Genomic DNA, 18,130 nt, shown 5'->3' with positions numbered 1-18,130 from the left:
TATATTTTATACTAATACAATTGCTCAGAGAAAGTACTATTATTATATAATTTTTTTTGATCGTGGTCAACATGAGTGGCACCTCTGTTTTCAATACTCCAGCACCTTCCCCTTGAGAGGATAAAAGAGCTCTATCTTCATGTCATCTGACCATAGCACTTCCTGGAGTTTTATAAACGGCATTGGCACTTGGATTGAAAATGGTGCTATGGTCAGATGACATGAAAATAGAGCTCCTAGGCCATGCACACCAGTGGTGGGTTTGGACTTGAAAAACAAAAGTATATGCAGAAAAGTACCTCATACCTACAGTAAAATATGGTGGTGGATCTTTGATGTTATGGAGCTATTTTGCTTCCACTGGACCTGGGGCCCTTGTTAAGGTCAACGGCATCATGAACTTTACCATGCACCAGGACATTTTTGCCAAAAACCTGGTTACCTCTGCCAGGAGGCTGACACTTGGCCACAAGTGGATCTTCCAGCAAGGCAATAACCCCAAACACTAATCAAAATGGGTTTGAATTGAAGAGGGCAGTCCATAAGCACAGACGAAGGATATCAAGGATCTGGAAAGATTCTGTATGGAGGAATGGTCCAAGATCCCTCCCAATGTGTTATCCAATCTCGTAAAACATTTTAGAAAAAAGTTCAGCGTCGTTACCTCGCAAGGGAAAGGTGCTAGAGTATTGAAAACAGGGATGACAATAATTTTGACCCCCCTTTGATATGTTTGTATTACTTGTTAAACAAAATATCTTTCTCTAAGCAATTGTAGTTGTATAAAATAATATAATTTAAACAACAACAAAAAATCACTGAATATTGCTCAGTATTTGTATTATTTATTTTATACAGTCTTTTTGGCTCATGTTATTCAAGGATGCAAATAATGATGGTCCTGACTGTATATAGAACCAATCATGGTAAACTCTCATATAGAGTATATCTGGAAATTGTGAGTATGCCTCACAAAATTATATGAGTACCTCTTACAGCTTGCATCTATAAACAAATACCTTTGAATCAAAAATGGGACAAGCAAAGACTTGTCCCAATATTTGCTGAATTTTCTGTGACTTTTGTTTGTTTTGGAAATTAAAATAAGCACTACTGGTTGAGGCAGAGTCTCTGATTTAACGCCTGGCCTGCTCTCCATTATAGCTGCTTCAGCCCTCCACTTTCAATAGAAACCACCCAGTCATCAGTATTAACTTCAACCTGCCAGCTTTAGACATTTCTGTTTTTTCAGCAGATTCCCAAACGACAAAACTAGTCTGCGCTGATTGGCTAGCTCTCCGCCGGTCCCTTTGTCTGCCCTCTCCGTTTGTTCTATCCCCCGTTTCCCTATTCACCGACTCAAACGTTAGCGCTATTAGCCTGCTGGAAATCTGCCTGTCTTGGCATTATAGGGGCCTTGTTGTATTTTGTCAGGCAACCCGACTTCAATACAGAGTCACTTAGTCTTCATAAAAGGGGTCAATAAAGGTAAGCTCGTCAGCGTGTGGTTGAATTTATGCAATAATGACATCTTGGAAATAATTATTTTGTGTGATTGTGTGTGACAGTCAAGCTCTGATTCTTTCCAGTATAAATGTAGATTTATATTCTAAATATTCAAATGAATGACTATACTACATAAATTCATGAGAATATAGATGTACATGTTGATATCACCAACTTGCATTGATAGCATCGGCACATGCTATCTGCTGTATTGGAAAAAGAGCAATACAATTATTTGCTTTTGGGAATAGTCTGGTTATTGAACCACTGTGAGAAATATTTACCAAATATTTAGCCTGTAGAATCAGTTATAGACCTTTGTAAAATCCCCACCAAATCATAAACAGCCATTTTGTTGGTGTAAAAAGGGTATGGATGGAATATTAGGGTAATATGGATTTAATCCATATGGGTGACACCAAAAACAACTAGGTTGCCCTCTTCTGGCGAGTGTAAAGCCGATAGCTGATTGATAGGAGTATCTATGGCAAATTAGTGTCTATTCTCACAGTAAGAGGAAAAGTGGAGCTGAATCTGAGAGGGATGACAGATTTAATGTTAATGTATTTTACAAATTCTGCTATTAGAACAACAATACATAGAGACACAAAAAAATCTGCATTAAAATGTGGATATACTATATTTGCAATGTTTATTAACAATATTTTACCAGACATAACCTGCCATGTAAATCTATTTAATTTGAAATAAATTGAGAAATTTAAATGAGAACAACTAGGGTTTGGTAGACAATATTGTTTTCAGGTGGAACAAGTAGACAATCCATGTATCAAATATCAAAGTTATCCTGGGCAGATGCCCTGAGTGAAGCTCGATAATATAAAAGGTGCCTGTGAGGGCCCATCCTTTCTCACTGATCTCCCAGAGAACAAAGTGGACCTCAGAGTAGACCCATGCCTGTGACCCCTCGATTCAATCCAGTGGAAATGATGTGTTCATTACAATGCAATTACAGACACTTTGGCCCTCTCTCCCTGAAGTGTGTGTGTATGTTGAGAGGGGGCCGCAGCTGACCCCCGTATGCTAAGTGACCTCATTCTCATCAGTGTGTGTGTGTGTGTGTGTGTGTGTGTGTGTGTGTGTGTGTGTGTGTGTGTGTGTGTGTGTGTGTGTGTGTGTGTGTGTGTGTGTGTGTGTGTGTGTGTGTTTCTGTCAGTCTGCAGGTGCAGGATGTACAGCTTCATGGGCGGAGGGCTGTTCTGTGCAGGCGTGGGGAACATCCTCCTGATTGTTTCCACGGCAACCGATTATTGGATTCAGTACCGGCACTCCAACAACTACATGCATCAGGGCCTGTGGCGGTACTGCATGCCGGGGAAATGCTTCACACACAACGAAAGTATTGGTGAGGACTACGGCCAGTGCACACAATAATATCATAACACTGTGATAACACCCAACACATGTCATAACTGTTCATAACAAGCCATAACAAATGAGAGGTGCTATTTCAATTTTTTGTGCCATGTCATTGGTACGGCTTGTCACTTAAGAATCACGATATGTTGTGATTGAAGCTATGTCAATCACACCACATCTGTTCATAAAAAGGCAAAGTCCAGGAAGCAAAGTGTAACCCGAAAACCCCCAGAAAGGATTGATTTGAACTTCCATTGACTAAAACTATTCTTATATCACGCTTTGTATCTAAACTGCATTTACGCCTTATCCATCAGTGAACAATTGCATTTGAATTGGTGATTTTGGCACAAAAGAGTCATTATCCTAGTCACAGCATAAGCATCAAGGCATGCTTTCCATAATAAGATTATCATTTGCCAAGCACAATTCAAATGTTTTACCAATATGGGTAGTTTGTCAGGTCAGAACAGGCCAGGGTCAGCCACTCTTGTACCCTGACGACCCCTGTTAACCTTTGACCCCTGCAGCCCACATGGATGCCACCCGAGCACTCATGATCCTCTCCCTCTTGGCGTGTTTCATGGGCATCATCATCGGCATCATGGCCTTCATCCACTACTCGTCCTTCGACAGGTTTGACAAAACCTTTGCTGCAGGCATATTGTTCTTCATCTCATGTAAGTTTGGTTAATTTTCTTATTTTCACTTATTTTACACCTTTTACTGCTTGATGTTATGTTGTTGTCCTTATTTGATGATCTATGCAGTACTTTGTTGGATGATGAACACAACTTTTAGTTCAAATTATCTGTCTTTTCAAAGATTTTGTCAATGGAATGGTATCAAATTGTTTTTATGAACCACTTAAACCCAACAGGCAAAATTCATAATGATGTTATTTGGTTTAAATATGTTTCTGGTTGAAGCAATGTCAGGACTATAAAAAGCCAATATTTTGGTTGTTATCTGGGTATTTTTGTCCACTTTGCAAAATCTCATATATGTTGTGTAATTTATTTGTATTTTTATTATGTTCACCGAAATTATACATAAAAAAAAAAAAATCCCAATCAGTATACTACCAGACCATGACGTCATAGCCAGACCATTACATTGTGATGTATTTGCAGGGACATGCATCCAAGACATGCTAACCTCTCACCATTACCAATAACAGGGGAGGTTAGGGGGGGTATGATATTTATGCCTCTGTAACTTTCTCACTCATTATTATTCACAATTCATTCAGGATTATCAATAATTATGGTAGCAGCCACAATAATGTAGAAGTGTTCCGAAATATATTATATTGTTATTTACAATAAAAGTGACTCCAAAATGACACAATACATTATTTACCATTAATTTCTATTGGGCACAAAATCATCTGAAACACAACTAAAACCAACTGCAAATGCATCCAACAAGTTTGTAGTCACAAGTTTGATGTAGTCATTGCACATTAGGAATATGGGACCAAATACTAAACTTTTGACTACTTTAATACACATTCAGAGTGCCTTCAGAAAGTATTCAATTCATTTTATTTATCACCCATCTACACACAATACCCCATAATGACAAAGTGAAAACAGGTTTTTAGAAATTGTTGCAAATGTAGTGAAAATGAAATGCACACATCTAATTCACGTAAGTATTCATACCCCTGAGCCAATACTTTGTAGAAGCACCTTTGGCAATGTTGCACTTTCCACACCTGGATTGGGCAACATTTGTCCATTATTCTTTTCAAAATTCTTCAAGCTCTGTCAAATTGGTTGTTGATCATTGATAGACAACCATTTTCAGGTCTAGCAATATTTTCAAGTAGATTTAAGTCAAAACTGTAACTTGGCCACTCAGGAACATTCACTGTCTTCTTGGTAAGAAACTTCAGTGTAGATTTGACCTTGTGTTTTAGGTTATTGTCCTGCTGAAAGGTGAATTAATCTCCCAGTGTCTGGTGGAAAGCAGACTGAACCAGGTTTTCCTCTAGGATTTTGCCTGTGCTTAGCTGCATTCCATTCCATCTTTTTTTTGTCCTGAAAAACACCTCAGTCCTTAACGATTACAAGCATACTGATAACATGATGCAGCCACTACTATGTTTGAAAATATGGAGAGTGGTACTCCGTAATGTGTTGTACTGGATTTTGCCCAAACATAACACTTTGTATTCAGGACAAAAAGTGAATTGCTTTGCCACATGTTTTGCAGTATTACTTTAGTGCCTTGTTGCAAACAGGAGGCATGTTTTGAAATATTTTTATTCTGTACAAGCTTCCTTATTCTCACTCTATCAAATAGGTTAGTACGGTGGAGTAACTACAATGTTGTTGATCCATCCTCCATTTTCTCCTATCACAGCCATTAAACGCTGTAACTGTTTTAAAGTCACCATTGGCCTCATTGTGAAATCCCTGAGCGGTTTCCTTCCTCTCCGGCAATTGAGTTAGGAAGGACGCCTGCATCTTTGTAGTGACTGGGTGTATTGATACACCATCCAAAGTGTAATTAATAACTTAACCATGCTCAATGGGATATTCAATTTATTTAATTTTTTTACTCATCTACCATTCTTTTTTTTAGGTGCCCTGGTCTTTGTGGTTGAATCTGTGTTTGAAATTCACTGCCCGACTGAGGGACCTTACAGATAATTGTATGTGCGGGGTACAGAGATGAGGTAGTGATACACTATTGTTGCACACAGAGTGAGTCCATGCAACTTATTTGACTTGTTAAGCAAATTTTGGTAACACTTTATTTCGCTCCTAGCGTCACAACACGTTATGCCACGGTCATAACCATGTCATAATATGTCATAACAGCTGACAAAACTTAACATAACCTGTCACAATATTGTGATAACACTGTCATGACACATATATTTAGACCTGTTGTGACATATATTGCATTATTTTATGGCTGGTTATGACACCTACATAAGATTGTCAAAACCCACAAAACCTACCACACAAGGCAAACCTCTTCATTACACCATAGCCTACTTGTAAACAGTATGATTGTTATATAACATTTTCTGAAATGTACCATATTAAATTATAATTGTAATTGCGCGCACATTGATGTCAGACATGCACCTACCTCAATGCTCTGTTTCTGATGACTGGGATGAATGCAGGAGCAGATTTCAGGAGCAGGAAAAGACACCCTCTTTGTGACTGATCCCTGACATAAGGACATGTACATGATAGACCTATCTAGCTTATAGGATTATGATGGTCATAATGCTTCTTGACAGTGTCATAAAATGTATTTTCTTAGTCCAAGTAAAGTGACACAGGATGGTCATAATGCTTCTTGACAGTGTCATAAAGTGTATTTTCTTAGTCCAAGTAAAGTGACACAAGATGGTCATAATGCTTCTTGACAGTGTCATAAAGTGTATTTTCTTAGTCCAAGTAAAGTAACACAAGATGGTCATAATCGGAGTTGGGTAGGTTACTTTCTAAATGTAATTCATTACAGTTACTAGTTACCTGTCCAAAATTGTAATCAGTAATGTAACTTTTGGATTACCCAAACTCAGTAACGTAATCTGATTACATTCAGTTACAGATTACTTTCCCCTAAAGAGCCATTAGAAGAAGACAAAAATGTATGTTACCAATTGAACGACATCTATTGCAGGATAAATCAAAGTTTAAGTTTACATAGCTGGCCATATATGGATGTTCAATTTTACTTTATGGTTTGGTTATGTAGGCTTCTTCTAACTCATCTCTTTTTACTACATATAATAGTGAAATTGTATATTTTCATTAAAAACCAAAGTCTATCAGAATTTCAGTCATTCTGATAAATGAGCCCTTGATCTTCAAGAATAGGACTTGGAAATATGGAAATATAGATTAGCAAAATTGTTTTACCTGAGCATAACCCCAAAACGAAGGACTTATTAGCCAGCCCTACTCTGTTTATGATTTTGTTGTCATGGAGGACTGATTGGGCTCATTGATTTGAGTTGAAAAATAAATGCTGCGCTCATGGAATGGCATGCTTTGAGCGCTACTGAAACGTGTTATTTACATGTGAAAAATGAATGCCATATGCTGCATTTGCTATTGGCCTATTGTTTACCTTTTTGTTGGTGACACTTTGATATCTTGATAATATGCAGCTGTTTAAAGGGTAAATCCACAGATGAAATAATGGCAAAATGACTCTGTTCAGATTAATAGACCTTCCATGACATCAAAAATATTGTTTTAACCATGTTCTGAGAAAAACAAGCTTATATTTTGGGTTCTCATGGAATGTGACAGTTGAACTAAGCTCATGAGGCATTTATAAGTTCTATTCTTCATGAATCAATGGATATACACCACCGTTCAAAAGTTTGGGGTCACTTAGAAATGTCCTTGTTTTTGAAAGAAAAGCACTTATTTTGTACATTAAAATAACATCAAATTGATCAGAAATACAGTGTAGACATTATAAATGTTGTAAATTACTATTGTAGCTGGAAACAGCTGATTTTTTAATGGAATATCTACATAGGCGTACAGAGGCCCATTATCAGCAACCATAACTCCTGTGTTCCAATGGCACGTTGTGTTAGCTAATCCAAATGTATCATTTTAAAAGGCGAATTGATCATTAGAAAACCCTTTTGCAATTATGTTAGCACAGGTGAAAACGGTTGTTCTAATTTACAAAGCAATTCAACCGGCCTTCTTTAGACTAGTTGAATATCTGGAGCATCAGCATTTCTGGGTTCGATTACAGGCTCAAAATGACCAGAAACAAAGAACTTTCTTATGAAACTCGTCAAGTCTATTGTTTTGAGAAATGAAGGCTATTCCATGCGAGAAATTGCCAAGAAATTGAAGATCTCGTACAACGCTGTGTACTACTCCCTTCACAGAACAGCGCAAACTCTCTCTAACCAGAATAGAAAGAGGAGTGGGAGGCCCCGGTGCACAACTAAGCAAGAGGACATGTACATTAGAGTGTCTAGTTTGAGAAACAGACGCCTTACAAGTCCTCAACTGTCAGCTTAATTAAATAGTACCCGCAAAACACCAGTCTCAACGTCAACAGTGAAGAGGCGACTCCGGGATGCTGGCCTTCTAGGCAGAGTTCCTCTGTCCAGTGTCTGTGTTCTTTTGCCCATCTTAATCTTTTATTTTTATTGGCCAGTCTGAGATATGGCTTTTTCTTTGCAACTCTGCCTAGAAGGCCAGCATCCGGGAATCGCCTCTTCACTGTTGACATTGAGACTGGTGTACACAGCGTTGTACGAGATCTTCAGTTTCTTGGCAATTTCTCACATGGAATAGCCTTCATTTCTCAGAACAAGAATAGACTGACAAGTTTCAGAAGAAAGTTATTTGTTTCTGGCCATTTTGAGCCTCTAATCAAACCAATACGTTCTGATGCTCCAGATACTCAACTAGTCTAAAGAAGATCAGTTTTATTGCTTTGTTAATCAGCACAACAGTTTTCGGTTGTGCTAACATAATTGCAAAATGGTTTTCCAATGATCAATTAGCCTTTTAAAATGATAAACTTGGATTAGCTAACACAACGTGCCATTGGAACACAGGAGTGACGGTTGCTGATAATGGGCCTCTATACGCCTATGTAGATATTCCATAAAAAATCAGCCATTTCCAGCTACAATAGTAATTTACAACATTAACAATGTGCTTTTCTTTCAAAAACAAGGACATTTCTAAGTGGCCCCAAACTTTGAACAGTAGTGTACAGTATATATACTTTATAAGTCCAAAAATGGATGTAGCAACTACAGATTGCCCCTTTCAGTATATCAAAACTGTGCGAGTTTGAGCATGTGTCCATTAGGCCTATGGATTTTTTTTATCAACATGAATTAGATTAAGCAATAAAAGCCTCACTTTTATTCCATAGGCTGGGATCTGCACTATGCAGCTGATGAAAGAGTGCATTTTTCACTAGCTGTCCACTGGTTTCAAAAACAAGGATTGTTAGGCAGTTTAAACTTCTTGAATTATTGGGTTCAAATTCAAATTTAGATTTGTGAACAGCCATCCACAACAACCACAATCCGTAAGGCACAAATAGCGAAATGAGAGAGCAGCAGTGTGATTCACATCAGTGCGCTGTGTAGATATCAATAATAAGTGATATCCGTATCGCCGTAGACTAAACCACTGCTATCATCCTTACCTCCAAGTGTTTATGCAAGTTGGATAATCTTTGGATGCCGACAGCAGTCACACCATTGGAAGGCATAGCTTGGACTGTAGCCTACAAAAGCCTATTCCTGCTCTTTTCCCACGATCCATCAAACACATTTGGTCTGTCATCATAGTGGTCTCTGACTTATGGTCAGACTCGCTCACATTGAACAAATTTAAACTTGCAAATTATTTCAATGCTGATTTGAATCACATTGAGAAAACAGAGAAGTGTCAAAGATTTTTTTTATGCAAACATCCTTTCGGGATTCAAAAGTAATCCTCGAAGTAATCAACTTGTTTTTCAAAAGTATCTAATCTGATTACAATATTTTTGCGGGTAAAGTAACAGATTACAGTTACAGTTTACATGTAATATGTTACTCCCCAACCCTGGTCATAATGCTTCATGACAGTGTCATAAAGTGTATTTTCTTAGTCCAAGTAAAGTGACACAGGATGGTCACAATGCTTTATGGTGACAGTGTCATACAATTTATAAAAAATACAATGACAAAAAAACAACATCAGCAACACCCAGGTGGCGACACACATCTCTGTGTGCCTGGCAGACATCTCAGCTTGGATGTCAGTTCACCACATTATTAAGCTCAACCTCGACAAAACGGAGTTGCTCTTCCTCCTGGGGAAGGCTTGCTCGCTCCAAGATCTCTCCATCACAGTTGACAACTCCACGGTGTCCCCCTCACAGAGTGCAAAGAACCTTGGTGTGACCCTGGACAACACCCTGTCATTCTCTGCAAACATCAAAGCAGTGTCTCGTTTCTGCGGGTTCATGCTCTACAACATCCATAGAGTACGACCTTTCCTCAGAGAGGAAGCGGCACCGGTCCTAATCCAGGCACTTGTCCTCTCCCATCTATACTACTGCAACTCTCTGTTGGCTGAGCTCCCTGCTTGTGCCATCAAACCCCTGCAACTTATCCAGAATGCCTCAGTCCGCCTGGAGTTCAACCTGCCTAAGTTCTCCCATGTCACCTGCTCCTCCACTGGCTTCCATCATCTTCAAGATCCTGGTGCTTGCCTACGGAGCAGCAAAGGGAACTGCCCCACCTTACCTTAAGGCTATGCTCAAACCCTACATCCCAACCCGAGCACGTTTTTCCACCTCTGGTCTCTTTGCCCTCCCACCCCTACGGGAGGGCAACTCCCGTTCAGCCCAGTCAAAGCTCTTCTGTGTCCTGGCAACCCAATGGTGGAACAACCTTCCCCTTAAAGTCAGGACAGCTGAGTCCCTGCCCATCTTCCAAAATTTCTGGAACCTTACCTCTTAAATAACGCTCACAGCACCCCCGTTAGATACACATTTCATAAAAAGTAACCTTCTTAAATACATATCATTAGCGTGGTTCATATGTACTCATTTAAATACACTTAATACAAGCCATCTTTTGTCAAAAAATAAAACCATTTAAGAGCCAAAATGTTTAAACGAAAACACATTTAACCCGAGACTTCATCTTGTCTCATTGACTTACATACAAAGTTAGCTAGCTTACTTGGCTACATTCATATGAAGTGGAAAATCTCACTCCATTTTCACTGTCAAAACACTTAAATTATCCATCAAAATTACAAGAAAACTCATCATTTTGTAATAAACATGTTATCGCTATAAATGTTATAAACCTGAAAACAAGATGAATGAGACATGGACAATTAAACATTTTCCACTGGGCTTCTCATCCTGTTTCTCTTCTTCCAACGTATGAGGTGCGTGCCTGCTGCTAACAGTTCGAATGTCTCCCCCTAGTGGTAGCGCTAAGTATACATGTATATTAAAGCAAAACCATGGAGGACTACAATACAATTGTTGTGAACAAACAAACTTTGATTCCAAAATATGAACATTTATAGAATCTATCACAGAAAATGTGTTGTTGTTGTAAGGCTAATAATATAAGCCCGATAGGCCTATCACTTACATGACCATATGTCAACATAAGTCCCAAAGAGGGTGTTTTGTCCTGCTCCTGCATTCACCCCAGTCATCAGCGACAGAGCATTGGGCTAGGCAAATGTTGGACATCAATGTGTGTACAATTACAATGGTAAAAAATGACAAATTTTAGGAAATGTTATATAACATATTATTTACAAGTAGATTGGAATGGTTTGCCTTTTGTGGTAGGTTTTCTCATAACCAGCCATAAAATTTTGCAATATTTGTCACAAAAAGTCTAAATATGTGTCATGACAGTGTTATGACAATGTTATGACAGGTTATATCAGCTGTTATGACATTATGACATGGTTGTGACCATGTCATGGTGTGTTATGATGCTAGGTGTCAAATAAAGTGTTACCCAAATGTTTACTCCTAAACTTATTTAGGCTTGCCATAACAAATGGGTTGAATTATTGACTCAAGCCATTTCAGCTTAACGTCTTTTATTAATTTGTAGATTAAAAAAAAAAAAATTTACTTGGTACTCATCCCGGATCCGGGAGCACCCTCATCAGTAAAAAAGCTGACTAGCATAGCCTAGCATAGCGCCACAAGTAAATACTAGCATCTAAATATCATGAAATCACAAGTCCAAGACACCAGATGAAAGATACACATCTTGTGAATCCAGCCATCATTTCTGATTTTTAAAATGTTTTACAGGGAAGACACAATATGTATTTCTATTAGCTAACCACGATAGCAAAAGACCCAACTTTTTTTTCTCCACCATTTTTTTACTGCATAGGTAGCTATCACAAATTCGACCAAATAAAGATATAAATAGTCACTAACCAAGAAACAACTTCATCAGATGACAGTCTGATAACATATTTATTGTATAGCATATGTTTTGTTCGAAAAATGTGCATATTTCAGGTATAAATCATAGTTTTACATTGCAGCCACCATCACAAAATCTCACCAAAGCAGCTAGAATAACTACAGAGACCAACGTGAATTACCTAAATACTCATCATAAAACATTTATGAAAAATACACAGCGTACAGCAAATGAAAGACAAACATCTTGTGAATCCAGCCAATATTTCAGATTTTTTAAGTGTTTTACAGCGAAAACACAATATAGCATTATATTAGCTTACTACAATAGCCAACCACACAGCAGCATTGATTCATGCACGTTAGCGATAGCGAATAAACCAGCAAAAGATATAAATAATTTCACTAACCTTCTCAAAACTTCATCAGATGACAGTCCTATAACATCATATTACACAATACATATATGGTTTGTTCGAAAATGTGCATATTTAGCGGCACAAATCGTGGTTATACAATGAGAATAGTAGCCAAACTGCAAACAAAATGTTGGGAGAAATCTTGGGAGAGGCACCTAATCTGATCAATAACTAATCATAAACTTGACTAAAAAATACAGGTTGGACAGCAAATGAAAGATACATTAGTTCTTAATGCAACCGCTGTGTTAGATTTTTAAAATTAACGTTACTACGACATACAGCGTGCATTAAAGCGAGACCGCACCGAAATTAATGGCGGAATAATAGTTTAACATTTTTCAACAGAAATACGAATTATCATCATAAATAGTTCTTACTATTTGATGAGCTTCCATCAGAATCTTGTGCAAGTTGTCCTTTGTCCAGAATAATCGTTGCTCGGTTGTAGATTGTCGTCTTCAACTTTGGAATTAGCAGCAAACATTAGCCATGTGGCGAAGACGTGTCCAACTCACCATAACGCAGCACAAATAAAATACCGAAAATCGCAATATACTGATATAAACTGATATAACTCGGTTTAAAATAACTACATTATGATGTTTTTAACACCTATATCGAATAAAATCAGAGCCGGATATATCTAACGCCTATAACGAGAGCTTTTCAGAATGCAATCCTGAGGTCTGTCTTGCGCCATGACGAACGTTGAAAAGACTGCACACCCGGTTCCAAGAGCTTTTGTACGGCCTCAGATCTACCTAGACACCCCATTCCAATTCTCACTGCTTACTGACATCTAGGGGAAGGCGTATGCAGTGCATGTCGACCCATAGATTACATGCAAATTAATAAACTGACCCTGGAACAGAGTGCCCGATTTCAGATTTCTCACTTCCTGACAGGAAGTTTGCTGCAAAATGAGTTCTGTTTTACTCACAGATATAATTCAAACGGTTTTAGAAACTAGAGAGTGTTTTCTATCCAATAGTAATAATAATATGCATATTGTACGAGCAAGAATTGAGTACGAGGCAGTTTAATTTGGGAACGTCTTTTTACAAAGTCGAAATGGCGCCCCCCTATTGAGAAAAGGTTTTAACATAGTTCCACTACGACATTATGGGGTATTGTGTGTAGGCAAGTGAACAAATAAAACTTAATGTAATCTATTTTAAATTCAGGCTGTAACTCGACAAAATGTGGAAAAGGTCAAGGGGTTTGAATACTTTCTGAAGGCACTGTAAGTAAATTTGTCAAAATACTTTTGGTTCCATTATTAAATGGAAGGACTATGTACAAAAAGTGCTGTAATTTTCTAAACGGTTCACGTTTTATGGATGAACATACCCTCAAATTAAAGCTGACAGTATGTATCATTTCAAATCAAGTATAGAAGTACAAAACAACAAAAAATGTGTCACTGCCCATGTGGGTTGCCCCAAACATGCTAACTTTAAGTGTTACTACTTTATCAAAAACTGATTTTAAAATGTATCTCTAATCAAGTGAATGATTTATCTTTAGGCTCCCCCATGGTATATATATATACAGTATATATACAAATGTTTATAGATTTAACTTCATTAGATTAAATATAACTTTTTCTAAATAACAAATATAAGATCAATGTACCTCAACATCGTTTTGTTGGAGTGACTTCCCAAGTTGAAATGAGACAGATGAAATGTTTAGTTGAGCAAAAGTAGAGGCAGCCGGGGGGGTATGAGGTGACATAAAGTGGTTTCTGTGAGAATTACATGCAGGTGAGTTTAACACAGGGCCTCCCCCAATGCAAACTGTTCACTAAATGGTTGTGCATAATAATTTCCATGTTAAAACCTAAAGCATGAAACTCTTTTAAGAATCAAAGAATGCAAAAACATGGATGCCTGTGGATGCCATCATTAAATTATGTAATGTTACATTAAGTAGTTTGATCTCCTCTTTCTCTCCAGGCTTTTTCGTGTTGCTAGCAATGGCAGTATACACTGGTGTGACGATTAATTACTATGGTAAACGCTATGGCAACTGGAGGTTCTCCTGGTCCTACATCATCGGCTGGGTGTCAGTGGTGCTAACCTTCTTTTCAGGTAAAACCAAGACATCACTGGTCACACTCCCCACATAACATTCAATTGTGAACAAATGTTTTATTTAAGAAAATGTATTATAGTCAATGGTCAATCCAGGGCCCATATTCACAAAGTGTCTCAGAGCAAATGACTGCTGATCTAGGATCAGGTTTGCCTTTTAATCATAATGAATAAAAGGGGGGGGGGGGGTGATTCTAAATCAGCATTCCTACTCTGAGACGCTTTGTGAATACGGACCCAAGAGTATTATAAAGGAATAATATATTTTTGTTATATTTATTTAACCTTTATCCAGCCAGGTAATTCATTGAGAACAAATGTGTGCTACATCGATTCCAGGCTGAATATGTACAGCTCCTATTTACTTCAACATGCTTCAATCTCCTTACAGACTATCTGCTTTTTTGGAATATAGAATCTTTAATGGCAGCTGAATTGTGTTTTATATCATTTTGGTCTAGGTCCTTCAATGTATGTGTGTGTGTGCAAAAGTACAACATGATGTCTTTGTCTTTTTTTTTTATAAAGGTATATTCTATATGTGTGCCTATCGGATGCACGAATGCCCCAGAAACTCAAACTCTCACTAGAAGACTTCAGAATTGATCATCAATATCTTATGATTTTGAGAGCCACTGACTTGTAGCTGTTCCCCGTATTTGAGAGTCAAGATGGATCAACCCACTATTTACTTTGGAACATGGATTATAGAATTTAAATTATATGAATAAAGGATGTTGGGGGTAAACGTGTCACCTTTTCAATGATTAAATGCTTGTCTTTTATATTTGTACGGGCCCATTTTTACACGTCAGACATATTGCCCATTTTGACTCTACAGGTATGATATGCTATATACAGACAAACTATCCCAGATCTGGTCAAGTTAAGTGATCCAAGTACCTAAAATAAATTGTGACAGATGCACTGTCTCCAGGTATGACAATCCATATTGTGGAATAGCTATAACAACCTATTTAGTGCTTTAGCAGAGTTTGGGAGGCATCAATAAATTATACAACATTACTGTCCAGGGTAGTATTTTTCATGTGTATACCTTTCAAAATATTTTTGTATAGTATGTAGGGGATGCACAACAAGTTGCTATGTTGAACTATGTAAAAAAAAAAAAAAGATGTGTTTGGATCATACACCAATGTTGTGTTCTTGTGGCAGGCATTCTTGTACAACATGATGAATTATATTTTGTCCAGACTAACAGGATTGGTTAAGTGGAAGACCCAGATGTCATATAGGCTTACAAGGAAACCAAATAGATTGCATGCAAGATGATGCACTGGTGCCAGGTATACATATTCGCAAAACACATACTGTAGGTTGCGTTTACACAGGCAGACAAATTCTGATTCTTTTTCCACTAATTGATCTATTGACCAACCAGATCAGCTCTTTTGCCAATAATTAAGGCAAAATATCAGAATTGGGCTGCCTGTGTAAACACAGCCATATTGTGTGTGAAATGTATGTGAAGATGTCACTTCGATTGGTTAAACATTGACCGGAGTTAATTGATGGATGTCAGAAATGTTTAGGCCAGCGTTTCTCAAACTCAACCCTGGGAACCCCAAGGGGTACACATGTAGTTTTTCGCCCTAGCACTACACGGCTGATTCAAATATTCAAGCTTGAGGATGAGTTTAATATTTAAATCAGCTGTGTAGTGCTACGGCAAAAAACATGATGCTGGTTTAGGCCTATTAGGACCATGTTTTGAGATAAAGGTGTTGGAAAAATTGACACATTTAAATGAATATGACATAACAATGTCCTCTGGTGTTTCACAATCAATCATCTTATTGATGCCAAAAAGTCACTGAAACGTAATGATCTAAAGAACCCATCCATGCGCCCGAGCCACTGGTGCGTGATGTTAACCCTGACATGAAACAAAGATGAATTGCAACAACAACAAAAACGACTTATTTCCACTAGATTGAATTTGATTTCTCTTGTTACCAGATCAATAAATATTGTAACTGCTAAGATTGACCCGTCGTCTTTGAAGCTAACCGACGTATTACCAAATGCAATGCTGCAAGCCTCTTATCGAACGAAAATAATACGCCACTTACTTTAGAGTGACGCAATGGCTCCCAGGCACCACATTTTACTTGATGAAGTTGGCTGTAAAAGCAGCTTAACCCCACCTTAAGAACGGAACAGATCCTATTGACTATCCGTGCAAAGACGATGTAATTGCCATTTGTTCAATCACTTTCAAATTTTCATCTAAAAGCAACTAGTTACCCTGATGTTTCTTTAAGGATAGAGGAGATGCACGTGCATCTGAGGCCTTCTCGTATTAGTCCACGATTTATTTATTTGACATTTAAAATAATAGGCCTAATATGCTTTGCAAGTTTTTTTCAGACAGATCATTTGTCCTATAGGCCAATTATCTTCAACAAATGTTTATACAAATAGCCTTCTACAGATAGGCCATATGTAAAAAAAAAAAAAATGAAATAGGCATCAAGAGCATTACCAAAGTGAGCTAAGCCCTTCAAGTCATGTTATATTTACATCACTTAATTTCTCTGTTCACTCTTCCATTTTACTCATTCAACTGTCTAATTCTGTGGTTGCCATAAAAGTGTACTCTCTGATGTATGGACTCTGTGCTCAGGGAAAGAAACACAAACTAAAACAGTATCTAAATCTGTCACATTTCCATATTCTTTAAACTGACATTTTGAGTCATTTGCAAGGTCTACACCCATTTTCCTTATATAAGCTCATGCATATGGAGGACGTGTTTTAGATTTGGCGCAGTAATGCACTTTCGTGAGTAATTGAATTCAGTAATTAATTTGTTATGCCTACCTGATCAAATGGAAATCCTGTCCTCGCGCCCAAGGATTACTACTTCCGCTCTAACATCTCCCCTAATTGCCTAATAGCGTTGCAGCGAGAATACTGCCTGCATTAAGACACTTTCACATTAGCTAGCGTGATTGGAAATGTGATGACAACACGATATCAACAAATTAAGGCTTCCGTCGCTTAAATGGCGCAGGAGCACCACTTGTACTCTCCCAGATTTTAATACCAACAATTACAGCCAATTTATGGCGGAATTAGCAAATACACCTGTCATCCCCCGCATCAGTGATCCGGGGGGTGACTATGAAAAGATAGTAGGAGACAGACACCCTACTAGGTATTAGGGAAACAACAGGTAGGAACTGTTGCACAAAAATAAAATGCTATTCAGATCAGTAAATGTTAGTTTTCTGTCGTATATTTGGGGATTCCAACAGCAATCCCACCTATTGAGGTCATTTAAACATGATAAGATATGCTACATGTAGAAAGTGTAACGTTATACAAATCACCTCCAGTTGTTAATCATTAGTGTTGCCTAATTGTGTAGCATATGCCTTGTTATAAACGTTGATGTTGTTTATAAAAAATAAAAAAACACTGGTAATATGACAATATAAATAATAGTCTAACGGCCTAAAACAGTAGGATATATGTCTATAGTTTATATTCACTGGAAAGGAGACGAATGAAAGCAAGTTTGACTGAGGTGCAGGAGGGAAAGACTGCAGGGCTCCGGTGGGAAGGCTGTTTCAGCACCATGGCGAGCGACCCGCCCTCTCCGTCGTCACCATCATTAATCCATACACAACTAATTCCATTCTCCGCCCCACCGGCGTGCTATTGGCTGATTACATATCAGTTTTATAATTTGCCACAGTCGCTCCACTTGGATAAATAGTAATCTACCTCCCTCTGAATAAATAGTAGGCTAATCTACCT

General features: G+C 37.9%; 1 protein-coding gene across 2 annotated transcripts; it reads left to right on the top strand.

Annotated features, from left to right (window-relative positions):
* Positions 1–1,358: 1,358 nt before the first annotated feature.
* LOC139530484 (lens fiber membrane intrinsic protein-like) lies at positions 1,359–15,129 on the top strand. 2 transcript variants are annotated; one of them, XM_071326969.1, is made up of 5 exons: positions 1,359–1,488; positions 2,691–2,872; positions 3,417–3,566; positions 14,207–14,341; positions 14,873–15,129. In XM_071326969.1, exons 2-5 carry the CDS (start codon positions 2,698–2,700, stop codon positions 14,932–14,934), a joined length of 522 nt encoding a protein of 173 aa, XP_071183070.1. In that variant the 5' UTR covers positions 1,359–1,488; positions 2,691–2,697; the 3' UTR covers positions 14,935–15,129. The 2 variants fall into 2 exon arrangements, with proteins under 2 accessions (XP_071183070.1, XP_071183061.1); XM_071326960.1 differs by having other exon boundaries at positions 2,684–2,872.
* The last annotated feature ends 3,001 nt before the right edge of the window (positions 15,130–18,130 follow it).

Source organism: Salvelinus alpinus, chromosome 1 (assembly GCF_045679555.1).
Source record: "Salvelinus alpinus chromosome 1, SLU_Salpinus.1, whole genome shotgun sequence".
Taxonomy (NCBI): domain Eukaryota; kingdom Metazoa; phylum Chordata; class Actinopteri; order Salmoniformes; family Salmonidae; genus Salvelinus; species Salvelinus alpinus.
Note: the sequence above shows the minus strand (reverse complement) of the source record. Positions and strands in the feature narration are given on the sequence as shown.